Source organism: Nothobranchius furzeri, chromosome 3 (genome assembly GCF_043380555.1).
Source record: "Nothobranchius furzeri strain GRZ-AD chromosome 3, NfurGRZ-RIMD1, whole genome shotgun sequence".
In the NCBI taxonomy this organism is placed as follows: domain Eukaryota; kingdom Metazoa; phylum Chordata; class Actinopteri; order Cyprinodontiformes; family Nothobranchiidae; genus Nothobranchius; species Nothobranchius furzeri.
This window is the reverse complement of record NC_091743.1, coordinates 52,913,795-52,935,150: the sequence shown is the minus strand read 5'-3', so window position 1 is coordinate 52,935,150 and position 21,356 is coordinate 52,913,795. Positions and strand designations below refer to the sequence as shown.

At 40.1% G+C, this 21,356-nt stretch overlaps 3 protein-coding genes across 3 annotated transcripts; all 3 read right to left on the bottom strand.

Moving 5' to 3' along the window:
* On the bottom strand, positions 1 to 1,775 carry LOC107385546 (uncharacterized). Its single transcript, XM_015959500.3, has 4 exons — positions 1,746 to 1,775; positions 738 to 807; positions 275 to 626; positions 1 to 188 (listed from the first exon to the last, which is right to left on the bottom strand). Exons 1-4 carry the CDS (start codon positions 1,773 to 1,775, stop codon positions 122 to 124), a joined length of 519 nt encoding a protein of 172 aa, XP_015814986.2. The 3' UTR covers positions 1 to 121.
* Positions 1,776 to 4,229: 2,454 nt separating this feature from the next.
* LOC107385547 (uncharacterized) lies at positions 4,230 to 5,105 on the bottom strand. The gene is made up of 2 exons (XM_054747464.2): positions 4,545 to 5,105; positions 4,230 to 4,457 (listed from the first exon to the last, which is right to left on the bottom strand). Exons 1-2 carry the CDS (start codon positions 4,919 to 4,921, stop codon positions 4,361 to 4,363), a joined length of 474 nt encoding a protein of 157 aa, XP_054603439.2. The 5' UTR covers positions 4,922 to 5,105; the 3' UTR covers positions 4,230 to 4,360.
* A 2,420-nt stretch (positions 5,106 to 7,525) lies between these two features.
* ube2j2 (ubiquitin-conjugating enzyme E2, J2 (UBC6 homolog, yeast)) lies at positions 7,526 to 15,150 on the bottom strand. Its single transcript, XM_015959502.3, has 7 exons — positions 15,010 to 15,150; positions 13,478 to 13,608; positions 8,710 to 8,750; positions 8,519 to 8,621; positions 8,291 to 8,429; positions 8,139 to 8,219; positions 7,526 to 8,047 (listed from the first exon to the last, which is right to left on the bottom strand). Exons 2-7 carry the CDS (start codon positions 13,606 to 13,608, stop codon positions 7,757 to 7,759), a joined length of 786 nt encoding a protein of 261 aa, XP_015814988.1. The 5' UTR covers positions 15,010 to 15,150; the 3' UTR covers positions 7,526 to 7,756.
* Between the last annotated feature and the right edge of the window lie 6,206 nt (positions 15,151 to 21,356).

The following is a 21,356-nucleotide window of genomic DNA, read 5'->3' as shown; positions in this document are numbered from 1 at the left end:
TGGCAGAACACAAACATGAGTTATTCTTTACAAAAACAATTATTTAAATATTCAAAATATTAGTTACAAATAAATTATCATTAAAATTAAATGTTGAATCGTCTTCTGAGTTAAACAATACTCATGTGAACAGTTTCTGGACTCTTGTCTTGAAACCAGATGTGTGAATAGTCCGCCTTAAACCAGAGCTAAAACACAAGAGGGGAGATTTTAGAACAAGAGGTGAGGAGAAATGTATAAATACTTCTGTAGGTAGTTTGAAATAGACACTTACTGTGCTGGCATGATGAGTTGGGTCTTTGTACTTTTTAAATCTTTTAGTGAATCCTGCTTTTCTGACAGTTGGTCCCAGATCTCAGTGTTGACCCACAGAGCTCCAGACAGCTTCATGGTGGCCAGGATGCAGGTGATCCAGCAGCACAGAGGGCAGGAGACAGTGTAGATGCCATTGTGGAGCTTGGACATTTTCTCCAAACAAGGAGCGCAGAAGGTGTGGTTGCAGTGCAGAACCCGTGGGACCCGGCTTCTGCGAGAGAACTCGTTGAAGCACACGACGCACTCCAGCTCTACGTTTGGAGACATGGTTGGTTCCAGGATAAAAGTGTGACAAATTCCTTCAAAGAGAACTGTAAAGGAAAAAGACAGATCCATTACCTAAATGTGAAATGTTTTTCCAGTATAACCCATAAAAACACACATGTATTATCATTATACAACACAATAGTATTAAAACTCACTTGTTAGAAGCGCTGGAACTGATCGCTGCCGAGTTTCTGCTGTACTTAATGAGGTTTGCTCCACCTCTGCCTTTTAAAGCCGTCCTTTTCAATGCAGTCCCATGCATTACACTTCCTAAGAAGATCTGCCCTCAGGTTAACATTCTTTCGAAGTGCGTGCATGTGCAGACTTCCTTATATGTTTCCTAAGACTCAAATATTTCCTTCTTTACAGCCTCTTCTTGATAAAATACCATTTATCAAAGAAACAACTTCATAAAGAGTTTTATTAAACGCCTTAGCAAAGCAGGGTATTTATTTGCATTGACTATGAATGTATACGTCACACAAGGTTAGGTGAAGCAGGGTAATTAGAGCATTTGCTGAATCACAACACAAACACAGTGTGCCTTTCAGATTCAGTAGAACTATAATTTTTACAGAAATCAATTTTTAACCAAGCTAGTCCGAGACTGACAGGAAATTATTTTACAATCTGCTGTGAAATTTGGAAGTTAATGTACATCACAATGCAGCTTTCTTAATGTCTCCAGAACACATGAGACAAATCCCAGAGGAGTAGAACAGGATTGTGAAACATGAAAACTGTTTTGCTTTCAATGAAAGTGGAACTAAACGGTTTTAACCTATCAGAGGCTTTGTGCAAACTCCCAAATCAAACGACACCCAGGAGGATCCAGTGAGTAATCTGTGGTTGTGGAATTTCAAGTGAAAAGGAAGCATCCAATGTGAAGGTTTTGACATGCACACTGACGTACTACTACATGAAAATCAATGGTTGTCCTTGATACCAGACCTGATCATTTTTGACTCATCATCTGTCAAAATAAAAATAATTTCCAGTAACTGATGCCTTCTTTTCCTCCTCCTCACCCTTTTAGATATTTATGATTCCCCCAAGAGGATAAAAACAAAAATAAGGATTTTTTTTGGTAACTTCATTGACATAATTGGACTAAAATAATCTAAATGTTTTAACATCATGTGAATGTAGTTCCAGTTTGTCACCCCAGGAGGGTGTCGGTTACTCTTGTTCATATTGAGGCAATAAAAATTTTCCCTGTTGCTAAAGTTAAAGTCGCATTAGTTGTCACACACACTGCTGTGTATGTGAAATTTGTTCTCCGCATTTGACCCGTCCCCCTGGAGGAGCGGTGAGCTGCAGACACAGTCGTGCTCGGAAACCATTTGGTGGTTTAACCCCCCAATCCAACCCCTTAATGCTGAGAGTCAAGCAGGGAGGCATTGGGTCCCATTTTTCAAAGTCTTTGGTATGACCCGACCAGGAATCGAACCCTGATCTCCCAGTCTCAGAGAGGACACTCTACCACTAGGCCACTGAGCTGGTTGCTAACGCTAAAATGTTAATATCCTCATCCAATCCTGCCCACTCCATATATAGGCACAGAAAAAAGACTAACACTAATTCTCAACACGCAAAATATTCAACCCAAACTCTAAACGACCTGAAGGACCCAAAGCCAGAACCCTGCCTGCCTGACCATGCTAAACTTGCCCGTGCCCAAAGTTTCTTTGATTTTGGAGGGGGAAAACTGTTGATCCCCAGCCTGGTTCATACAGGCTCTTCAATCAGTTAAAGTCAACCAATGTCCCAACCACACAATACCACTCCATACCATAAACAGAGACACTAACGAACACCTGAAGAACATCGACAACACCAATATTGTAAAATGTATTTATGAAGAATAAAAAGAAGGCTGCAAAACTTTCATGGACATGAAAAAAACAAGACAGAGGGATGGGATACTGAACATGAACACACACAGACCAGTATTTATTATAGACATCAGAATATCCATTCATCCATGCATTCATTTTCGTCTGCTTTTCCAGAGTTGGGTCGTGGGAGCAGTAGTCTGAGAGGCCCAGACTTCCCTCTCCCCAGCCACTTGGGCCAGCTCCTCAGGGGGAATCCCAAGGTGTTCAGAATCAGAATCAGAAGCTCTCTTTTCACCATGACAGACCTGTACAACACTGCAGACACAGCAAACACCGGCTTATCAATCTCACACTTCATCTTTCCCTCACTCGTGAACAAAACCTGGAGATACTTAAACTCCTCCACTTGAGGACCTCATCCCTGACCCAAAGAGAGGCTTTCTATCCTTTTCCGACTCAAGACCATGGTCTCAGATTTAGAGGAGCTGATTCTCATCCCAGCTTCTTCACGCTCAGCTGCAAACCGCTCTAGTGAGAGCCGGAGATCACGTTCTGATAAAGCCAATCGGACCACATCGTTTGCAAAAAGCAGACTCAATCCTTGGGCCACCTAAACAGATCCCCTCCACACCATGGCTGCGCCTAGAAATCCTGTCCATAAAGGTTATGAACAGAATCGTGACAAAGGGCAGCCTTGGCGGAGTCCAACTCTCACTGGGAACAAGACTGACTTACTGCCAGCAATGTGGACCAAGCTCTGGCACCAGTCATACAGGGACCTAACAGCCTGTATCAGAGAGCTTAGTAGCCCATACTCCCAATGTACCCCCCAACATGGTCCCCCGAGGGGCGCAGTAGAACGCCTTCTCCAATTCCACAAAACACATGTAGACTGGTTGAGCAAAGTCCCACGAAGCCTCCAGGATCGACTCTCCAATGGATCCTCCTATCCAGGATCCCTGAATAGACCTTTCCAAAGAGGTTCAGGAGTATGATCCCCTGTAGCTGGAACACATTCTGCGACCATCCTTTTTAAATAGGGGGACCACCATCACAGTCTGCCAGTCCAGTGGAACTGCCTCAAATGTCCATGCAATAATACAGAACCGCATCAGCCAACATAGCCCAAAACCTTAAGGACAATTGAGTGGATCTCATCCATCCCCAGAGCCTTGCCACCATGAAGTTTTTTGACCACCTCAGCCCCAGACATTGAAGAGCCCAACCCAAAGTCCCTGGACTCTGCTTCCTCACTGGGAGACCTGACTGAAGAGGTCTTCGAAATACTCCGCCAACCGATCCACAACGTCCTCATTCAAGGTCAGCAGCACACCATCCCTACTAGGAACAGTATTTGTAGCGCACTGCTTTCCCCTCCTGAAGTGTCAGATGGTAGACCAGAATCTCCTTGATGTCGTACAGAAGTCTTGCTCCATGGTCTCACTTAACTCCTCCCACACCCGGGTTTTTGCATCCGCAACCCCCTGAGCCACATTCTGCTTGGACTTCCGGTATCAAATACAACTTTAATCATAAACATAACAAACAAGTGACATATGTAAACAAAATATTACAAACACATAAATGTAAGATCTTCATAAAAACAATCATAAATATTCTTATTGGATTTCTAAAATAAGTTATTTTTACACTAAAATGTTAAATAATCTCCTTAGTTCAAAACTGGACATCTGACTCAAATAGTTTCATCTGGAGGAAACTTCTTGTCATTTCCAAGTTTCATCGAGGTTAAAAGAAAACTCTTTAACATACTTCATAACAAAAATGTTCACATCACAGCTTGCAGAATTGAGAGTCCTTCGTCTAAAAAGGGAGTCAAATCAGATCCAAAATCATCAAGCAGCTTTGAGTCTTTGCCTCATGAGATAGAAACGGGTGTCATCGTCTGTTTAAAATATGCGTTGGAGGAATTTCCTCTGTCACGAGTTCTCCAGGTGATGCAGCGGTACACAGGTGAACAGTTTCTGGACTCTTGTCTTGAAACCAGATGTGTGAATAGTCCGCCTTAAACCAGAGCTAAAACACAAGAGGGGAGTTTTTAGAACAAGAGGTGAGGAGAAATGTATAAATACTTCTGTAGGTAGTTTGAAATAAGGCACTTACTGTGCTGGCATGATGAGTTGGGTCTTTGTACTTTTTAAATCTTTTAGTGAATCCTGCTTTTCTGACAGTTGGTCCCAGATCTCAGTGTTGACCCACAGAGCTCCAGACAGCTTCATGGTGGCCAGGATGCAGGTGATCCAGCGGCACAGAGGGCAGGAGACAGTGTAGATGCCATTGTGGAGCTTGGACATTTTCTCCAAACAAGGAGCGCAGAAGGTGTGGTCACAGTGCAGAACCCGTGGGACCCGGCTTCTGCGAGAGAACTCGTTGAAGCACACGACGCACTCCAGCTCTACGTTTGGAGACATGGTTGGTTCCAGGATAAAAGTGTGACAAATTCCTTCAAAGAGAACTGTAAAGGAAAAAGACAGATCCATTACCTAAATGTGAAATGTTTTTCCAGTAAAACCCATAAAAACACACATGTATTATCATTATACAACACAAAAGAATTAAAACTCACTTGTTAGAAGCGCTGGAACTGATCGCTGCAGAGTTTCTGCTGTACTTAATGAGGTTTGCTCCACCTCTGCCTTTTAAAGCCGTCCTTTTCTATGCAGTCCCATGCATTACACTTCCTAAGAAGATCTGCCCTCAGGTTAACATTCTTTCGAAGTGCGTGCATGTGCAGACTTCCTTATATGTTTCCTAAGCAGTGTTGGGCAAGTTACTTCCAAACTGTAATGCATTATTTATTACTTGTTACCCTCATTTTAAAGTAATTCATTACATTACAATATTACTGATTTTAAAATGTAAGGCATTCCACTACTTTTGCATTACTTTAAGTTACTTTCACCAAAACAACTTCAACATGAATCTGGTAATGTGACGCTCAGTGAGCTCATGACATATATGTGGAAAGTGATGTGGTGTCTGAGCTAAGATTGCTGTTAAAAACAGTCAGATATAATAACAGTGCTTTAAAATGATTGTTTATTAAATAAAAGCAACAACAATCTGTACTCTCAGCACGCCGCCATCTTATATTAACTGAGCAGGGAGTGAGGTGGTGGGGGCTCCAAGCCTATATTTGCCTTGGTCCCCAAATGCCTTGATACGGCCCTGGATGTGGGACTGACTTCTGGGGTGATCTAATCCTATCACATGTATAAATATTAAATGCTTACATATTATTGCTTTTCACTGGTAAAAATGTGTATTGGGGATAAATCTACCTACCTTTTTTCTTTATTTTATGTGAATAATATCCTGCCCTTTCGTTCTCTAACCTTCCTGCATGCTGCATGTTTTCTACGTCTTCCAGAAAAACTGTTTCCTAGATTTCCTACCTTCTAACTAATCAGCCAAAGGGATCTACCGAACGCAAGAAAAAAAAAAAGAAGAAGCTTAATTGGCGCTGCGCTCCAGCAGCAATGAGTTGAAATCACCGGGGCACAGATTATGAACTCAGCTGAAAAGTACATGAAGTACCAGAGAATATGGGCTGATATAAACAATCGCAAACAAATTACTTTGTTTTGGTGGAGCGATTTTGTGAATATAACAGCGGCCGCATGCAGGATGCAGCTGGAGTATTTGAGCCATTCACGCTGCGTCCTCTCTGCTCAAAGCTGAGTCCATGAATGACGTCATTTTTAGGAAACCCACATCTTGATTCTGGGTTTAAAAATGCATTGTAATTACCGCGTTACTGACAATTGTACAGAGTAAATAATACCATTTTCTTTCCCTGTAATGCCTTACATTACCACATTACAGCAAAAAGCAATGCATTACAGTAATTAATTACTTTTGCACCGCGTTACTCCCAACACTGTTCCCAAGACTCAAATCTTTTCTTCTTTACAGCCTCTTCTTGATAAAATACCATTTATCAAAGAAACAGCTTCATAAAGTTTTATTAAATGCCCTAGCAAAGCAGGGTATTTATTTGCATTGACTATGAAAACATACGTCACACAAGGTTAGGTGAAGCAGGGTAATTAGAGCATTTGCTGTATCACAACACAAATGCACTCCCCTTTTCTTCAGTTTGCCTTTTTTTAAAGACGTGTGCCAGAAAAAGACGAGAAACAGAGTGCCTTTCAGATCCGGTTAGATACACTGTAGAACCATCTTTACCAAATGCAAAGCACAATAGTAAATCAAGAAGAAAATTATGAGTGTCAGGGTCGTAGTTTTGTTTTACTCTAATCAGCACACTAGACCCAGCAGGAGGCTTCTATAAATAGAGAACAAAAAAAGAAAAAAATATATATTTAAAAATAAAAATGTACAGGAATAAAAATGGTTCTTGTGTGTCCTTATTTTGGACCTGGTGCTATTCTGGTCAGCTAAACCAATAAAAAAGGTCTCTGGTTCCCAGTGTGCAGACCCTGCTTGGCTCATGGGTTGGAAGACCTCCATGTCTCATTTGTGCATTCATGCTGTTCATCTGTATGTAAACAAGTATATTTATGAAGATTCTTCCTTTAATCACTCCGTCAGTCAGGAGCCTTTGTTTAAAAGTACACTGGTCTGACACCGTGAGAAAGACTTTACAACCTGATGAAGTTACTCACATTTGAGGATCAAACTACTTTAATAGACTTCGCCTCAAACACGAGAAAAGCTGAAGTGAACGGATTCATATAAAAATAAAAAAACTAAACTATCCTGAAAAGGCTTAGAGCCAACGCTGAAGTCAGACAACACCTAGGGGACTCAGATGATAATTTTCATGAAATTTCAAGCTAAATAAAGCTTTTAATGAATTAATTTTTTATATATTATCCTACAATAATTCTAAATAAAAACATATGAAGTCTTGACAGCTGTGATATTTATGATTTCGTCTGCTTTGGCAAATAGTTATCAGATTTAATAAATGCGGCGCGTCTTTGACTGTTAAAAATTCCGTCCTCCGTTTTCAGGACGGCTACTAAATGGTGAGAATTGTTTTGAAGGATTTAGGCAGAAATCTCAACCCATGAGCCAAGTTTGTTCCCAGGACTAATATAAACCACTGCAGCACAAAGTGGATCACAACCGTTTTAATAAACCCCTCCGAGCCCCCGTTGACCCTCCCACTCCAATCCAACCTTAGACCGTCCAGAGAGGGTTCGTTTCTGTCTTCCAAAGTCCACGGTGGTAGTCGCTGTTGTGGAGGGGGTTAGCTCAGGGGGGGAATATTCCTCCTCCTCATAATGTGTTTGTATAGTTTGGAGTCATTTAGCTGGCTTGCTCCAGGGAGAAGGGGACTGCTCCTTTTACTCCTGGGCTATGCTCCTCAGAACGTATTTGACCGTGTACGCAAATGCTGCAAAGCCTACGATCACAAACAGATTGGCTAAAGCTCCACCTAAAAGTCCGTGGTTTCGATTGGCCTGCTGCAGGCCAGGGGCGGGGTTAGCACCCCCCACGGGTGCTGGCCCTCCGTTGAGTGCCTGGAGCCCATAGTGGGCATGTTGAGGGTCTCCATCAGGTACCACGTCGGGTAAAGGAAGGGGCTGGGAGCGGACACTTAACTCCTCTTGGGCCTTCTGTTTCTGCCTGATTTCCTGGTGAAGGTAAAGAGATGGGAGACTTTGAAATCAAATGTCACAAAGATGACATTTAAGTCCTGAAATGTGGTGCTTGCTTTATACTTACTTCCACAACATCAGGAAAGAGCTCACAGAACACTTTGTCTTTGAGGTTAAAGGCCAGGCTTTGGGCTGAAAGTTGTCTTTTCTAGAGAGAAAAAAACACCACTGATTTGTTGTTACTTTGCTACACGCCATCCTCTCACCTGTTCCACTCACCGTGTAGTCGGATGTCTCAATGCTTCCAAGTGTTGGTCCTTTCTCCACCATAAAGCTGAGCAGACCCGTGAGGATCGTTGAGACTGACCAAGCAGGATTCCACGTGTCCGGATGGAAGTCTGTGATGGACAAACATAACCTGTGGACAAACAGAGAAAAACAGAACTGAATGAAAGCATCTTCAAAAGCTTCCGTCTTCAATCAGTGACACAAAGGGTAGGGATTCACCTCGTGTTGCACTTGAATCTCCCATTTGGTGTTATCATATAAATACTCGGTGGCTTAAAAGGAAATTCTCTGGGAAATATGAGTTTTCCGTGATAATATCCCCCTGAAAACGGACAAGACAAAAATACAAAATATTAAACAAAGTTGGAGAAAACACATTCAATTCGGGAAACGTAATGAGAAATACTTACCTTCATATGGAGTCTTCTCAGGACCTCTGACTACATAGTGCCTACAGAAAAAAAATATATACAATGAATAAAACCATAAAACATACCAAATATCCTAAAAACTGGGATTTTTTTATTATTATTACCAATTGCCTAGAAACACACTAATTTGTAATGCACTTTCCTTGAAAAAGGAGTATTTTTCTTTGAGTCTGTATTTATAATAAAAAGAAAGTTTTGGATTAAAGTGATGACGTGTATTTTCCCTCACAGGGGGCAGGACATACCTAAATCATTACAATCCAATCCAATCCAATCCAATTTTATTTATAAAGCGCATTCACAAGGCATTACAACCAAATAAGGCGCTGCACACTAAAATGTTAGTTAGCAAGCAAGAGGCATTTTTGTTTTTGAGTAAGACCTTACCAACGGATGCCATTACCCCAAAATTCCACTATCTCCGCTCCGCTCCGGCACGAACTCTGCAGCAAAAACGGTCCTGTTGTAGTCAGAGCTGTTCCACTACTGCGGCCGTACGGCGCAGTGCGCCGCCCTCCGTTCCGCCATCCGGCAAAAATAGGATCGATTCTATTTTTGCCGGACGCCGGAGCACCTCCGCAGTCAATGGACAGAAATCACAACCGCCCAACAGGAAAGGGAGCAAGCAATAAAATAAAATTCCGTTATTTCACAATAAATCGATAACAAAAAGCGTTTTTCTTTTCATATGCACAGGTTTAACAACTTTTAACAACTATCAATGGCGGCTGAAGTTTAAATGCACAAAAATAAGCCATAAATACAGTTTCCACTATCAAAGCAGTCACCCTTTGTTGATCCAAACGCTGCTGATCTCTCAACACAAATGATGGGCAGATTAAACAGTTCATTTCGATGCTTCTCCCACACAACGGGTGTTTTGGATCTAACTTCCCACATTTATTGCTCGGACTGTAACGCAAGATCTCGAAAATCCCCCGCATGCCTGTTTGCTCACCTCAGGTCTCCGCACCGGAGCGGAGCCGTTGCAAAGCGGGTACAGTATAATTTGAGTTCGGAAGCGAGCGGCAGCGGAAAGCAGGGGCAGAGCGGAGATAGTGGAATTTTGGGGTTAGGGTCATAAATCCCTGGGAGTGCAACCTCCAGCAAAATAACAATCACATCAGACTCCCTTTCATCACTAGCAGTGAGTGAAGAGGCAAATGTGTAAAACAACGTTTATGAATGGAGAATGTTTTGTAACAATTTGTTACAAACCAGTAAATGCAATTTGTCCTCATGGGCTCCCGTAGAAGGAAATATTGCATCTAATATGGCGTCGCCCAGAGATTTAGACCTTCTCTATTGTATTTTAGACCAGATTTTTACGGTTATATGTTACGAATATTTTTCAACAACTGGGCATCATTTAATTTTTTTCAACAACATGTTGATGGATATTTCCAAAGATTAATGGTAAAAACTACATATTGTCTCTTTAATTATTATGTTATTATTATGTTATTTCTCGGCTTGACTACTGCAACTCTCTATATGCAGGGTTGTGTCAGTCAACACTGCGTCGCCTACAGGTTGTGCAGAACAGCGCTGCCAGGTTCCTGACTGGGACCAGGAAACGGGACCACATCAGTCCGGTTCTGGCCTCTCTGCACTGGCTTCCGATTTGCTATCGCTCACAAATCAAAATCCTCGTCTTTGTTTATCATTTCTTCCAGGGTGGTGGTCCCCCCTATCTGGCCACTCTCCTGAACAAACATTCCCCACCACGTGCTCTGCGCTCCTCTGACCAAGGCCTGCTCGCTGTCCCTCGGTCTAGGTGTCGTACCCGTGGGGACCGGGCTTTCTCAGTCCTAGCACCGTCACTCTGGAACCAGTTGCCACCCTCAGTTAGGCTGTCCCCTTCTCTGACAGTCTTTAAGAATCACCTAAAAACACACCTCCTCCGCTTGGCATTTCCAGAACATGTTTGATTTTGGCCCTCTTTTATGTTGAATCCATTCCACAGTTTTCATTGGTACACTCAATCCATCCACTCTATCCAAATGTGTTTCACACATTTGTCCTTTACCAGAATGTTTCATCTATCTTGTAATTTCCATTTTGTATTTTGTAATTTGTATTTTGTAATTTGAATTTCTTTTATTGTTGATTTATTCAATATATTTACATACAACTGTACCATGTTCAGCGCTTTGGGCTTCCTGACAGGGCTGCGGAAGGCGCTTTATAAATAAAGCTTTGATTGATTGATTGATTGATTTAAAGTAAAAAAATAGAAAAAAAGCTGTGCAAGCTATACCTTATTTCAAAATGTTCCACAGTAGTGTTAACAGGAACAAAAATCATTTAATATATGAATAAATACATTAACTAAATGAGTATTTTAGTATGTTCCAAATGCAAAAACAAGTACAGAATAACTGCATTTTATAGCTATGGTTAATTTTGCAGTTATTAGACTTAAATGTGGAAATAAATTAAACAATCTGAAGGGCACAGAGAGGAAACATTTTTAATTAAGTGGTTTGTTGCCTTTGTTCTGATTATAAATTAATTTGAGGGTATTAGAAACCCAAAAAGGATCCAACTGGAGGGGAAAGGTCAAACGGCTTTCAGAAACATAAAAATTTGGTTTGTGGAGTTTATTTCTTTCCCAGCAGCAACTTTATTGTTATCTTGGCACAATGACAAACCTCAACAAGATTTCTGTGGTAGAGTAAATTTTTATCGGAACCACAAGCTGGAAATGTAACAACGTGAGTCTTCAATGGGGGAAAACCAGAGCTAATGCTATGTGTGCAAACTAGCCACATCCTATAACCTTTTTATTACTCCATGTCTCACTGCAAGTCATTTTATAGTATATTTTATGTTGTAAAATCAATTGAATCTTTTAGTATATCTTGCATATATGTTTTTTTTTATTCCTTATTCTTCTTGATTTTTGTTCTTTGCTCTTGTTGTGAATGGGATCGCTGCTGTCCCCCACTGCGAGATAATAAAAGGGTATTCTATTCTGTATTTAATTCCAAACTCCACTGGCACATATTGTTTTCTCCGTCTCTCTGGCTGGAAGCCTAAAAATGGTGCTCCAGGAAATAGGTCAGAGTTCAAATACAATTCAGCTGAAATACAAACATGACTTGTTTGACAAAAAAATAAATAGAAAACCAATCCGGAACCAGGAAGGTGGATTTTAAATGGGAGAAAAACATCATCATACGTAACCTGTGTGTGCAGTTATGTGTTAATAACCACCTGCTGATGTCGGTACTAGTTTAGTCACCAATCACTGAAACAGGTTATTGATGGATGACTGGATTATGTCAACAGCAATCATCATAATGAAACCAAAAGATTAAACTGTGGAAAAGTCAACTGCATTGTTTGTCCTTCCAGAAAAACATGTTTTCCATGTTTTGCAACATGGATGTTTTCTGGAAAGGAATAATGGGTTGTGTGGACAGACACTCATCAGGAACAGTCTGTGCCCAAAACCTGTTCCATTGAGAGTTTGAAGGAACTGAATTGCAATAAAAGTGAGATTACATTTAGGAATATACACATAAAACACCGGGCATTTACTTTTTCCTATTTTATGTTGAGGGGTTGTGATTAATTAAACCAGACTCCATGATGCAGAGAAGTTTGCATCTAAAACACTCGAGCTTCGGACAATAGAGCTGGAAATGCCAGACTGCGTTAACCCAAAACTAGCCAATCGAGACATCTGTCTGTCATGGCCGAACACAGAGCACCAGAACTTTTATTCAACTTTGTTTGGAGTAGTATTTAAACATGACCTGTTCAAACTTCCCATCATAATTAAACTTTACTGTCCAGCCTTCATCATCAGGTTGTGCTGGATTATGAAGACCAAACAATAATGTTCAAATGGCCATGTTTATTAAAACCAAGTTAGCATTTCAAGACTAAATAATAATAAAACTCACCTTAAACATCACAGTGAATTATTAATATATGCAGAAAAGGGCGTTAGAGCTATGTGGCGATGTGTTGACTATTTGCAGGTAATCACTAATGTTATTAGTGGTTATGGACCAGCCCAGACTTAGTAGTAGTAGCAGTTACCATCCCTAAAATATTTGCAACCCAATTTTGAGACAAAGAAAAGCTCTCGATTGCTAATTATTTTGAGATGAATTTTATTTCTGAGCATGAGAAACTCAGAGCATGTATTTATTTAAGATTTACTCTAACTTTAGGAGGCCTTCACACAAAAGACAATTTCAACTTCCTGTTTTGGACACATGTCACAAATTGCCCAGAAAAGTGGTAAAAAAGTTAACTCGGCCATTTACCAATGGTTACATAATTTCTAATTAATGATGATGGACCTCTCTAATTGTTTAATAAATGAAACACTAGCAAAATGTGTCAACTGCAAAAAAAAAAAAAAACTGTTTTGGGAAGAAAGCCAAATGCTTAAGGAAAAACAACAGTGTGCCCAAAATAAAACACAAATGAGATAAAAATAAGAAAAATTAGGATGAAAATAATCACAACATAACGTAAATGCTCATTATGTGACACCAAGCTAGTGCCGCTCTTTCACTCTAAAGATCATTGTGAAATTAAAAAAATACCATCTAAGATGATAATAATTTAGAAACATTCAACTGAAATAAAGCCTACATTCTGTATTTTTAATTTGAAAATTTAATGTGAAAATTTATTATGTACAGTCTGAATTGCAGAAATCATAGGGGATTCACAGGTTTTAAAGACTTGACGAGCAACAATAATGTGTGCATGGAAACCTCACCATTCTAGGATGTTGGAGGGGAGAGGTTCTGCACAGATATAAGGCACTGGGTCTTTCTTTATCCTGAGGTAATCCTGCTTAAGTCGCTGAGTGGCTGTAGTTGGAGCTCTCTTATTCCCGGTATTGCTCATCTGAAATCACACAAGACAATAATAATAACAGCTATTTCTACACAGACAAACACCACAATACCAAAAATGCATAGTTTTTATTATTTTCCTGATTGTATTGCAACTCTGAAATTATGAGCCAGATTAAACTAATCCTACAGTGATCAACATGCTTTATATACTGCATTTATTTATACTATAGGCAGAAAATGTAACCTGCAGCTTTAGGACAAAGTAGAAAACTTCTGCAGTGTTGAGAAAAGTACTTGATTTAAAACTAGTGTTTGTGGATTACAAGAAGAGATAATAGTATTTTATTTTTATGGTTATTTAGTGTCACATGATCTACTTCAGTGCTGCAGTAATGCACTGAATTTCTCTTATCATATTTTTGAGTAATACTGTTGACCGGATATTCTGTAGATTATTTTAAATAGAAACAAAGTCTCACTTCATATAAAAAAATAGCAAAACCGGGTATTTATATTTTTTTGTTTGTTGTCAAATTTCCAAAAACATAAAACAAGGATCTAATAAAAAACGGGAGCTAATGTTGGAGTGACGTTTGACATGATGGTATCACAACAATAATCCCTACATATGAATTACGAACTTTTTATTGTCATATTTGGTTGAAATCCAGGTAGGTTGTGCAAATAGCGGCCTAAAATGAAACTTTATGAATATTAAAGACATCCTGTTCATGTGTTTACGTTAACAGCAGGCATGTAGTGGTCCGAACTTGATAGGCCACAAGCTCTCAATTTTAATTTCATCATTCAAATCTGATTCTAATTTACTGGCCAACGCTTCACCCATTCCTTAAATTAACATTTAGAATTCCAAACAATTCAATCCAAAAGTGGGTAATTTAAAACACATTCTTCACACAGCAAATCCAACACTTCGTGACACCGTTTTTGAAGTACTTTTATTTGTTAGCCCGCTGAGCTTCAAATGAGGAAAGCGCGCCTCTACTTACTGGCCTACTCTGTCATGTGGATAACAGCTGATGAGTAATGAGCTCTACGTAGACTGTGACGGCAGTGAGAATGAAATGTAGTTTTATTTCTTAACTATGGAGGCTACTTAACCTGACTTATCTGACTGTAGCTAATCCAATAGTTAGCAAGCTAAGCTAACAGTAATTCTGGCATTACTGGACACATATAAAACATTTAATTTACCACGAAGACATCAGACCAGTTTCTAACTACATTATATCATCAGACATAATTACATATCTATTAAATTGTGGCATCGGCTGTCTATGTACTGTGTACGCTAACGTCAATCTCAGAGGCCAATGCTACTGTGTTTAGCTAACTAACTTTAGCAACGGTCAACAGGACTAGCTCTGCTACAAACATGGCTACAAACGAGCTGCCTGTCATTTTCCTTCTGTTTGTAATGTGAACTTACCTCTTCAGAGACCCCCGTAAGAATATGTGTTCGTGGTAAAACACGAAATAAGGATGTTGTTTGTGTTGTCAAGCCTAAAACCTATGAGACGATGACACCAACGTAGCTTTAGCTTTCGCGATCAGGAGGATCAATTCCACTTCCGGTTTTCTTCTTCGTGGATAAACTCATGATAAACTGCTCATGAAGTTCTTTCTCCATTGTCATCAGCCGACTTGTTAGAGCCGACACAATTCACCAAAAGTTGTATTAATGTAAAGTTATAAATATACTGTATCATGGGGTTTCATCTTTAGTGAGGTGAAAGGCATTTAAAGAAACTGCATGGAGTTTTGTTGCTGACTGTTATATATATATATATATATATATATATATATATATATATATATATATATATATATATATATATATATATGTGTATATATAACACACACACACACACACACACACACACACACACACACACACACACACATATATATATATATATATATATATATATATATATATATATATATATATATATATATATATATATATATATATATATCAAACAAATCAAACAAATGTGTGATTTTTGTCTTTAGTTTGCACCAGAGGTTTTAGGCCTTGTGGAATATTATATATATATATATATATATATATATATATATATATATATATATATATATATATATATATATATATATATATATATATATATATATACAGGTGCTGGCCAGTAAATTAGAATATCATCAAAAGGTTGAAGATATTTCAGTAATTCCATTCAAAACGTGAAACTTGTACATTATATTCATGCAATGCACACAGACCAATGTATTTCCAATGTTCATTACATTTAAATTTGATATTCATAAGTGACAACTAATGAAAACTCCAAATTTGGTATCTCAAAAAATTAGAATATTCTGAAAAGGCTGAATATAGAAGACACCTGCTGCCACTCTAATCAGCTGATTTACTCAAAACACCTGCAAAGGCCTTTAAAAGGTCCCTCAGTCTTGTTTTGAAGGCACCACAATCATGGGGAAGACTTCTGACTTAACAGCTGTCCAAAAGACAATCATTGACACCTTGCACAAGGAGGGCAAGACACAAAAGGTGATTGCTAAAGAAGCTGGCTGTTCGCAGAGCTCTGTGTCCAAGCACATTAACAGACAGGCGAAGGGACGGAAAAAATGTGGTAGAAAAAAGTGTACAAGCTCTAGGGATAACCGCACCCTGCAGAGAATTGTGACGACAAACCCATTCAAAAATGTGGGGGAGATCCACAAAGAGTGGACTGCAGCTGGAGTCAGCGCTTCAAGAACCACCACGAGGAGACTCATGAAAGACATGGGATTCAGGTGTCGCATTCCGTGTGTCAAGCCACTCTTGAACAAGAAACAGCGCAAGAAGCGTCTCGCCTGGGCCAAGGACAAAAAGGACTGGACTGATGCTGAGTGGTCCAAAGTTATGTTTTCTGATGAAAGCAAGTTCTGCATTTCCTTTGGAAATCAAGGACCCAGAGTCTGGAGGAAGAGCGGAGAAGCACAGAATCCACGTTGCATGAGGTCCAGTGTAAAGTTTCCACCGTCAGTGATGGTGTGGGGTGCCATGTCATCTGCCGGTGTTGGCCCACTCTGTTTCCTGAGGTCCAGGGTCAATGCAGCCGTCTACCAGGAAGTTTTAGAGCACTTCATGCTTCCTGCTGCTGACCAACTTTATGGGGATGCAGACTTCACCTTTCAACAGGACTTGGCACCTGCACACAGTGCCAAAACCACCAGCACCTGGTTCAAGGACCATGGTATCCCTGTCCTTGATTGGCCCGCAAACTCGCCTGACCTTAACCCCATAGAAAATCTATGGGGTATTGTGAAGCGGAGGATGCAATACGCTAGACCCAACAATGCAGAGGAGCTGAAGACGACTATCAGAGCAACCTGGGCTCTCGTAACACCTGAGCAGTGCCACAGACTGATCGAGTCCATGCCACGCCGCATTACTGCAGTTATTGAGGCAAAAGGAGCCCCGACTAAGTATTGAGTGCTATACATGCACATTCTTTTCATGTTCATTCTTTTCAGTTGGCCAACATTAGAGAAACAAACATTTTTTCATTGGCCTTTAGAATATTCTAATTTTCTGAGATACCAGATTTGATGTTTTCATTGGTTGTCACCTATAAATATCAAAATTAAACGTAATAAACATTGGAAATACATTGGTCTGTGTGCATTGCATGAATATAATGTACAAGTTTCACGTTTTGAATGGAATTACTGAAATATTTTCAACCTTTTGATGATATTCTAATTTACTGGCCAGCACCTGTACATAATATTCCATAAGGCCTAAAAAATCTGGTGCAAACTAAAGACAAAAATCACACATTTGTTTGATTTGTTTACAGCAAAAATATACAGTGGGGCAAAAAAGTATTTAGCCAGCCACCGATTGTGCAAGTTCTCCCACTTAAAATGATGACAGAGGTCAGTCATTTTCATCATAGGTACACTTCAACTGTGAGAGACAGAATGTGAAAAAAAAATCCATGAATTCACATGGCAGGATTTTTAAAGAATTTATTTGTAAAACAGGGTGAAAAATAAGTATTTGGTCAATAGCAAAAATTCAACTCAATATTTTGTAACATAACCTTTGTTGGCAATAACAGAGGTCGAACGATTACTATAGGTCTTTACCAGGTTTGCACACACAGTAGCTGGTATTTTGGCCCATTCCTCCATGCAGATCTTCTCGAGAGCAGTGATGTTTTGGGGCTGTCGCCGAGCAACACGGACTTTCAACTCCCTCCATAGATTTTCTATGGGGTTGATGTCTGGAGACTGGCTAGGCCACTCCAGGACTTTCAAATGCTTCTTAAGGAGCCACTCCTTTGTTACCCGGGCTGTGTGTTTGGGATCATTGTCGTGTTGGAAGACCCAGCCACGTTTCATCTTCAAAGCTCTCACTGATGGAAGGAGGTTTTGGCTCAGAATCTCATGATACATGGCCCCATTCATTCTGTCCTTAACACGGATCAGTCGTCCTGTCCCCTTAGCAGAAAAACAGCCCCAAAGCATGATGTTCCCACCCCCATGCTTCACAGTAGGTATAGTGTTCTTGGGATGCAACTCCGTATTCTTCTTCCTCCAAACACGACGAGTTGAGTTTATACCAAAATGTTCTACTTTGGTTTCATGTGACCACATGACATTCTCCCAATCCTCTGCTGTATCATCCATGTGCTCTCTGGCAAACGTCAGACGGGCCTGGACATGCACTGGCTTCAGCAGCGGAACACGTCTGGCACTGCAGGATTTGATTCCCTGCCGTTGTAGTGTGTTACTGATGGTGACCTTTGTTACAGTGGTAGTGGTCGTACAACAGCCCTCTTAAAAGTAAGGGGAACCACACAAGAGCCCAGAATGGTATTTAACATAACCAGTATATAAGGGGCCAGAACAGAAAAAGCCTCCTTAAGCATCCTTGGGGGAAGAGCATCATAAGGGGAACCAGAAGGTTTTTGCTTAGAAATGAGTTCCTCTAACTCTGTCATAGATACAGTCTGGAAGGCTGGCAGGTTTGCCCTAAGTGGCATAGGTGCCACGAAAACAGGAGTGCGGCCTACAATAGCAGCCCGAATCATCACGATCTTGTCCACAAAGTAGTGAAGAAAATCTTAACATGTCCCGGCCATCGCAGCCGTGGACCTGGAGGCAGGAGTTGCAGTTTCCAGTACTGAATCAATCACCTTAAAGAGAGTGCGTGGGTCATGAGAATTTGATTCCACAATGTTGGCATAGTATCTGATCCTAGCCTGTCGTTCCACTTCCTGGTGATCAAAAAGTGACTTTTTATAAATTTCATAGGACACATGAAGTTTGTCTTGCTTCCACTTTCGCTCAGCTCTCCTACAGGCCTGCCTGGAGGCCTGGGTCTCATCAGACATCCACGGCTCTGCCCTATGCCCTCCTTTCCTAATCTAAAAGGGAGCAACATCATCCAAAACAGATGTGCATAGCGTATCAAAACGAGTAATAAACTCTTCAACAGGGAGGTGGGCTAAGAGAAGGCCCTGTCCTGCTAGACTAAAGCACTCACTGAATCTTGCCACCTTAGCAGGATTTATGGCACGGCTGCGCCTCTCAGGAAGAGAAGCTGGGACCTGCCGAGACGGAACACTAAAATTACATAAAATCGGAGAGTGGTCTGAGAAAACAGGCCTCAATGTTTCCACATTAATGGTCTAAAGACCAGAGGAAATAACTAGGTCAAGAGTGTGTCCCTTCACAATTGTAGAACCCTGAACCCACTGAGAAAGATTCAGAGAACTTAATAGGTGCAAAAGTCCTCAACCATCGTTTTATCAGGGCAACAAATGTGGATGTTAAAATCTCCTACAATCAAAATCTGATCATATTTCAACACATTCATAGCCAAGAAATCAGCAAAGTCTTTTAGAAATTCCACATTCAGTCCAGGCGGGCGATAAATCAACGCCACAAAAAGTAGAGGACAAGGTCCAAGTTCATAAGAGCAAACCTCAAAACTAGAGAAAGGACTTTAAAGGGATAATCTGTTTGCAGCTGAAACCTGATTTATAAACAATGAGGAGTGTTAAGTAAGACTGTTGAGGCCTTGCCACTTTACAATGGCATTTCACCAGAAACCCAGGTACATAGTCATGTTGTGAGGACCAGATCAGGAAGAACTGTTAACACGCCAAACCAATTGGATCTGCAGAGATAAGTCTGCAAATGTTCATTTGGGTTATAGTAATGTGAAAAATGGTTAAGTGAGCTTTGTGTTGATGTTCCAAATTCGTGGTAAAGGGGAAGTAGTGGAATAGTTTCGGGTTTTGTAATAAAGGGAAAAGGGCCTTAAAGAACAGGAGATGTGTTGTATTCAGTGGACTGAGTTGTCTTGCCTTAGCTGATGTTCTTTGGTGGCGGGGGTTGATGATGTCAGGATTGGGAGACAGGGTGTTTTGTTCAAGAAAGTTTGAGCTCGTAGTAACGGCACACAGTTGTCCTGCGTCTTCTTGTTCAAGCAAAAGAACACGACAGAGACCCCCAAAAAATGTTTTTAAACAGTTATAAGAACAACAATTTTCAGCAACCTTGAAACCATTTTAATTGGTGTTTTTTTATTTATTTTTTTGCTATATTCTTGCAGCACAAATGTATTTTTTTATTGCACAAAAACATGTATTTTGATTCCAAAATGTCTGACGAATCTGCAGCAAATTGGTGGATTGCTGACTCTATGGCTTCTTGCAGTGGCTGAGCTGTGTGCTCCTCCGTCTCAACTTTTGGGGCCGTAGAGATGCGAGGACAGAAAACTCGCAAAAGACATACCCACAGGAGATGTCACCTGTGAAAGGGATACTGAAATTGAAGGCTTCATTCTGCTTAAGAATACAACAGTTATCAATCAAATGCTGCACAAGAGGCCACAAGCCAGCAGGCACTGCCATCTCAAATAACCCACACTTCACAATTCAGGAAGAGAGTCCTGAGGAGAATTTTAATAACTTTTAAGGAGAAAGGCCCTCGAAATGTAGCCTAAAGTAAAGCTATTATACACTACCATTCACTTGGAAATATCCTGTACACACACACACACACACACACACACACACGCACACACACACACACACACACACACACACACACACACACACACACACACACACACACACACACACACACACACACACACACACACACAATTAGTCTGATCAAGAAACATAAAATCAACAGGACATGCCAATTGAGTATAAAAATCTGGATTTTAATGTAAATATTAACTTTTTTCCCAAATGATCAAACTAATATGATTGGACTCCTTCTTGATTTGCTTTAGATATTTATTTTCAAACTCTGACAATGCCACAGCTGCCCTGGAGAGCATTGACAGAAGCAGAACACAAGAACATTTCAAAGGCGCATACAGAGTAACCTTTGAGTTTATTATATAGGAGTAAATTTGTTGCAAAAAAATAAAGGAAGAAGTAACAATGTGAAACTTGTTCATTTTATTTCTCTTACCAACGCTTTGACACTTTTAAAATGAATTGCATTGTTCCTTTTGCCACTTTGACAGCAAACTAATTGTTAGCAACAAGTTTGTTTGGGGTCAAATTAAAATATGAATTGATTTTCGAGTAGGCCTAAAATTCTCATTATGTACAAACTGGTGGTATTTCTGTTTTGTACAAAAATCCTACAAAATATGCCTTCGCACGAGTAGTGTTCATTTGCCCTGATACTCATCGGAAGGACACACGTAAAACATTCATAGAGTATAGCATGGACATTTATATGTATATATATATATTTGTATGTATCTTTAAA

What these genes read in the sequence shown, in the direction of transcription:
- LOC107385546 (XM_015959500.3), bottom strand. Translation starts at nt 1,775, where the DNA reads ATGAACAAGAGTAACCGACACCCTCCTGGG. An exon ending in AGTTCCAGCGCTTCTAACAA is followed by an intron (nt 627 to 737) that starts GTGAGTTTTAAT and finishes TTTCCTTTACAG; the next exon opens with TTCTCTTTGAAGGAATTTGT. An exon ending in CAACTCATCATGCCAGCACA is followed by an intron (nt 189 to 274) that starts GTAAGTGTCTAT and finishes CTTGTGTTTTAG; the next exon opens with CTCTGGTTTAAGGCGGACTA.
- ube2j2 (XM_015959502.3), bottom strand. Translation starts at nt 13,608, where the DNA reads ATGAGCAATACCGGGAATAAGAGAGCTCCAACTACAGCCACTCAGCGA. An exon ending in TGAGAAGACTCCATATGAAG is followed by an intron (nt 8,622 to 8,709) that starts GTAAGTATTTCT and finishes GTCCGTTTTCAG; the next exon opens with GGGGATATTATCACGGAAAA. An exon ending in TCTTTCCTGATGTTGTGGAA is followed by an intron (nt 8,048 to 8,138) that starts GTAAGTATAAAG and finishes TACCTTCACCAG; the next exon opens with GAAATCAGGCAGAAACAGAA.
- LOC107385547 (XM_054747464.2), bottom strand. Translation starts at nt 4,921, where the DNA reads ATGGATCTGTCTTTTTCCTTTACAGTTCTCTTTGAAGGAATTTGTCAC. An exon ending in CAACTCATCATGCCAGCACA is followed by an intron (nt 4,458 to 4,544) that starts GTAAGTGCCTTA and finishes CTTGTGTTTTAG; the next exon opens with CTCTGGTTTAAGGCGGACTA.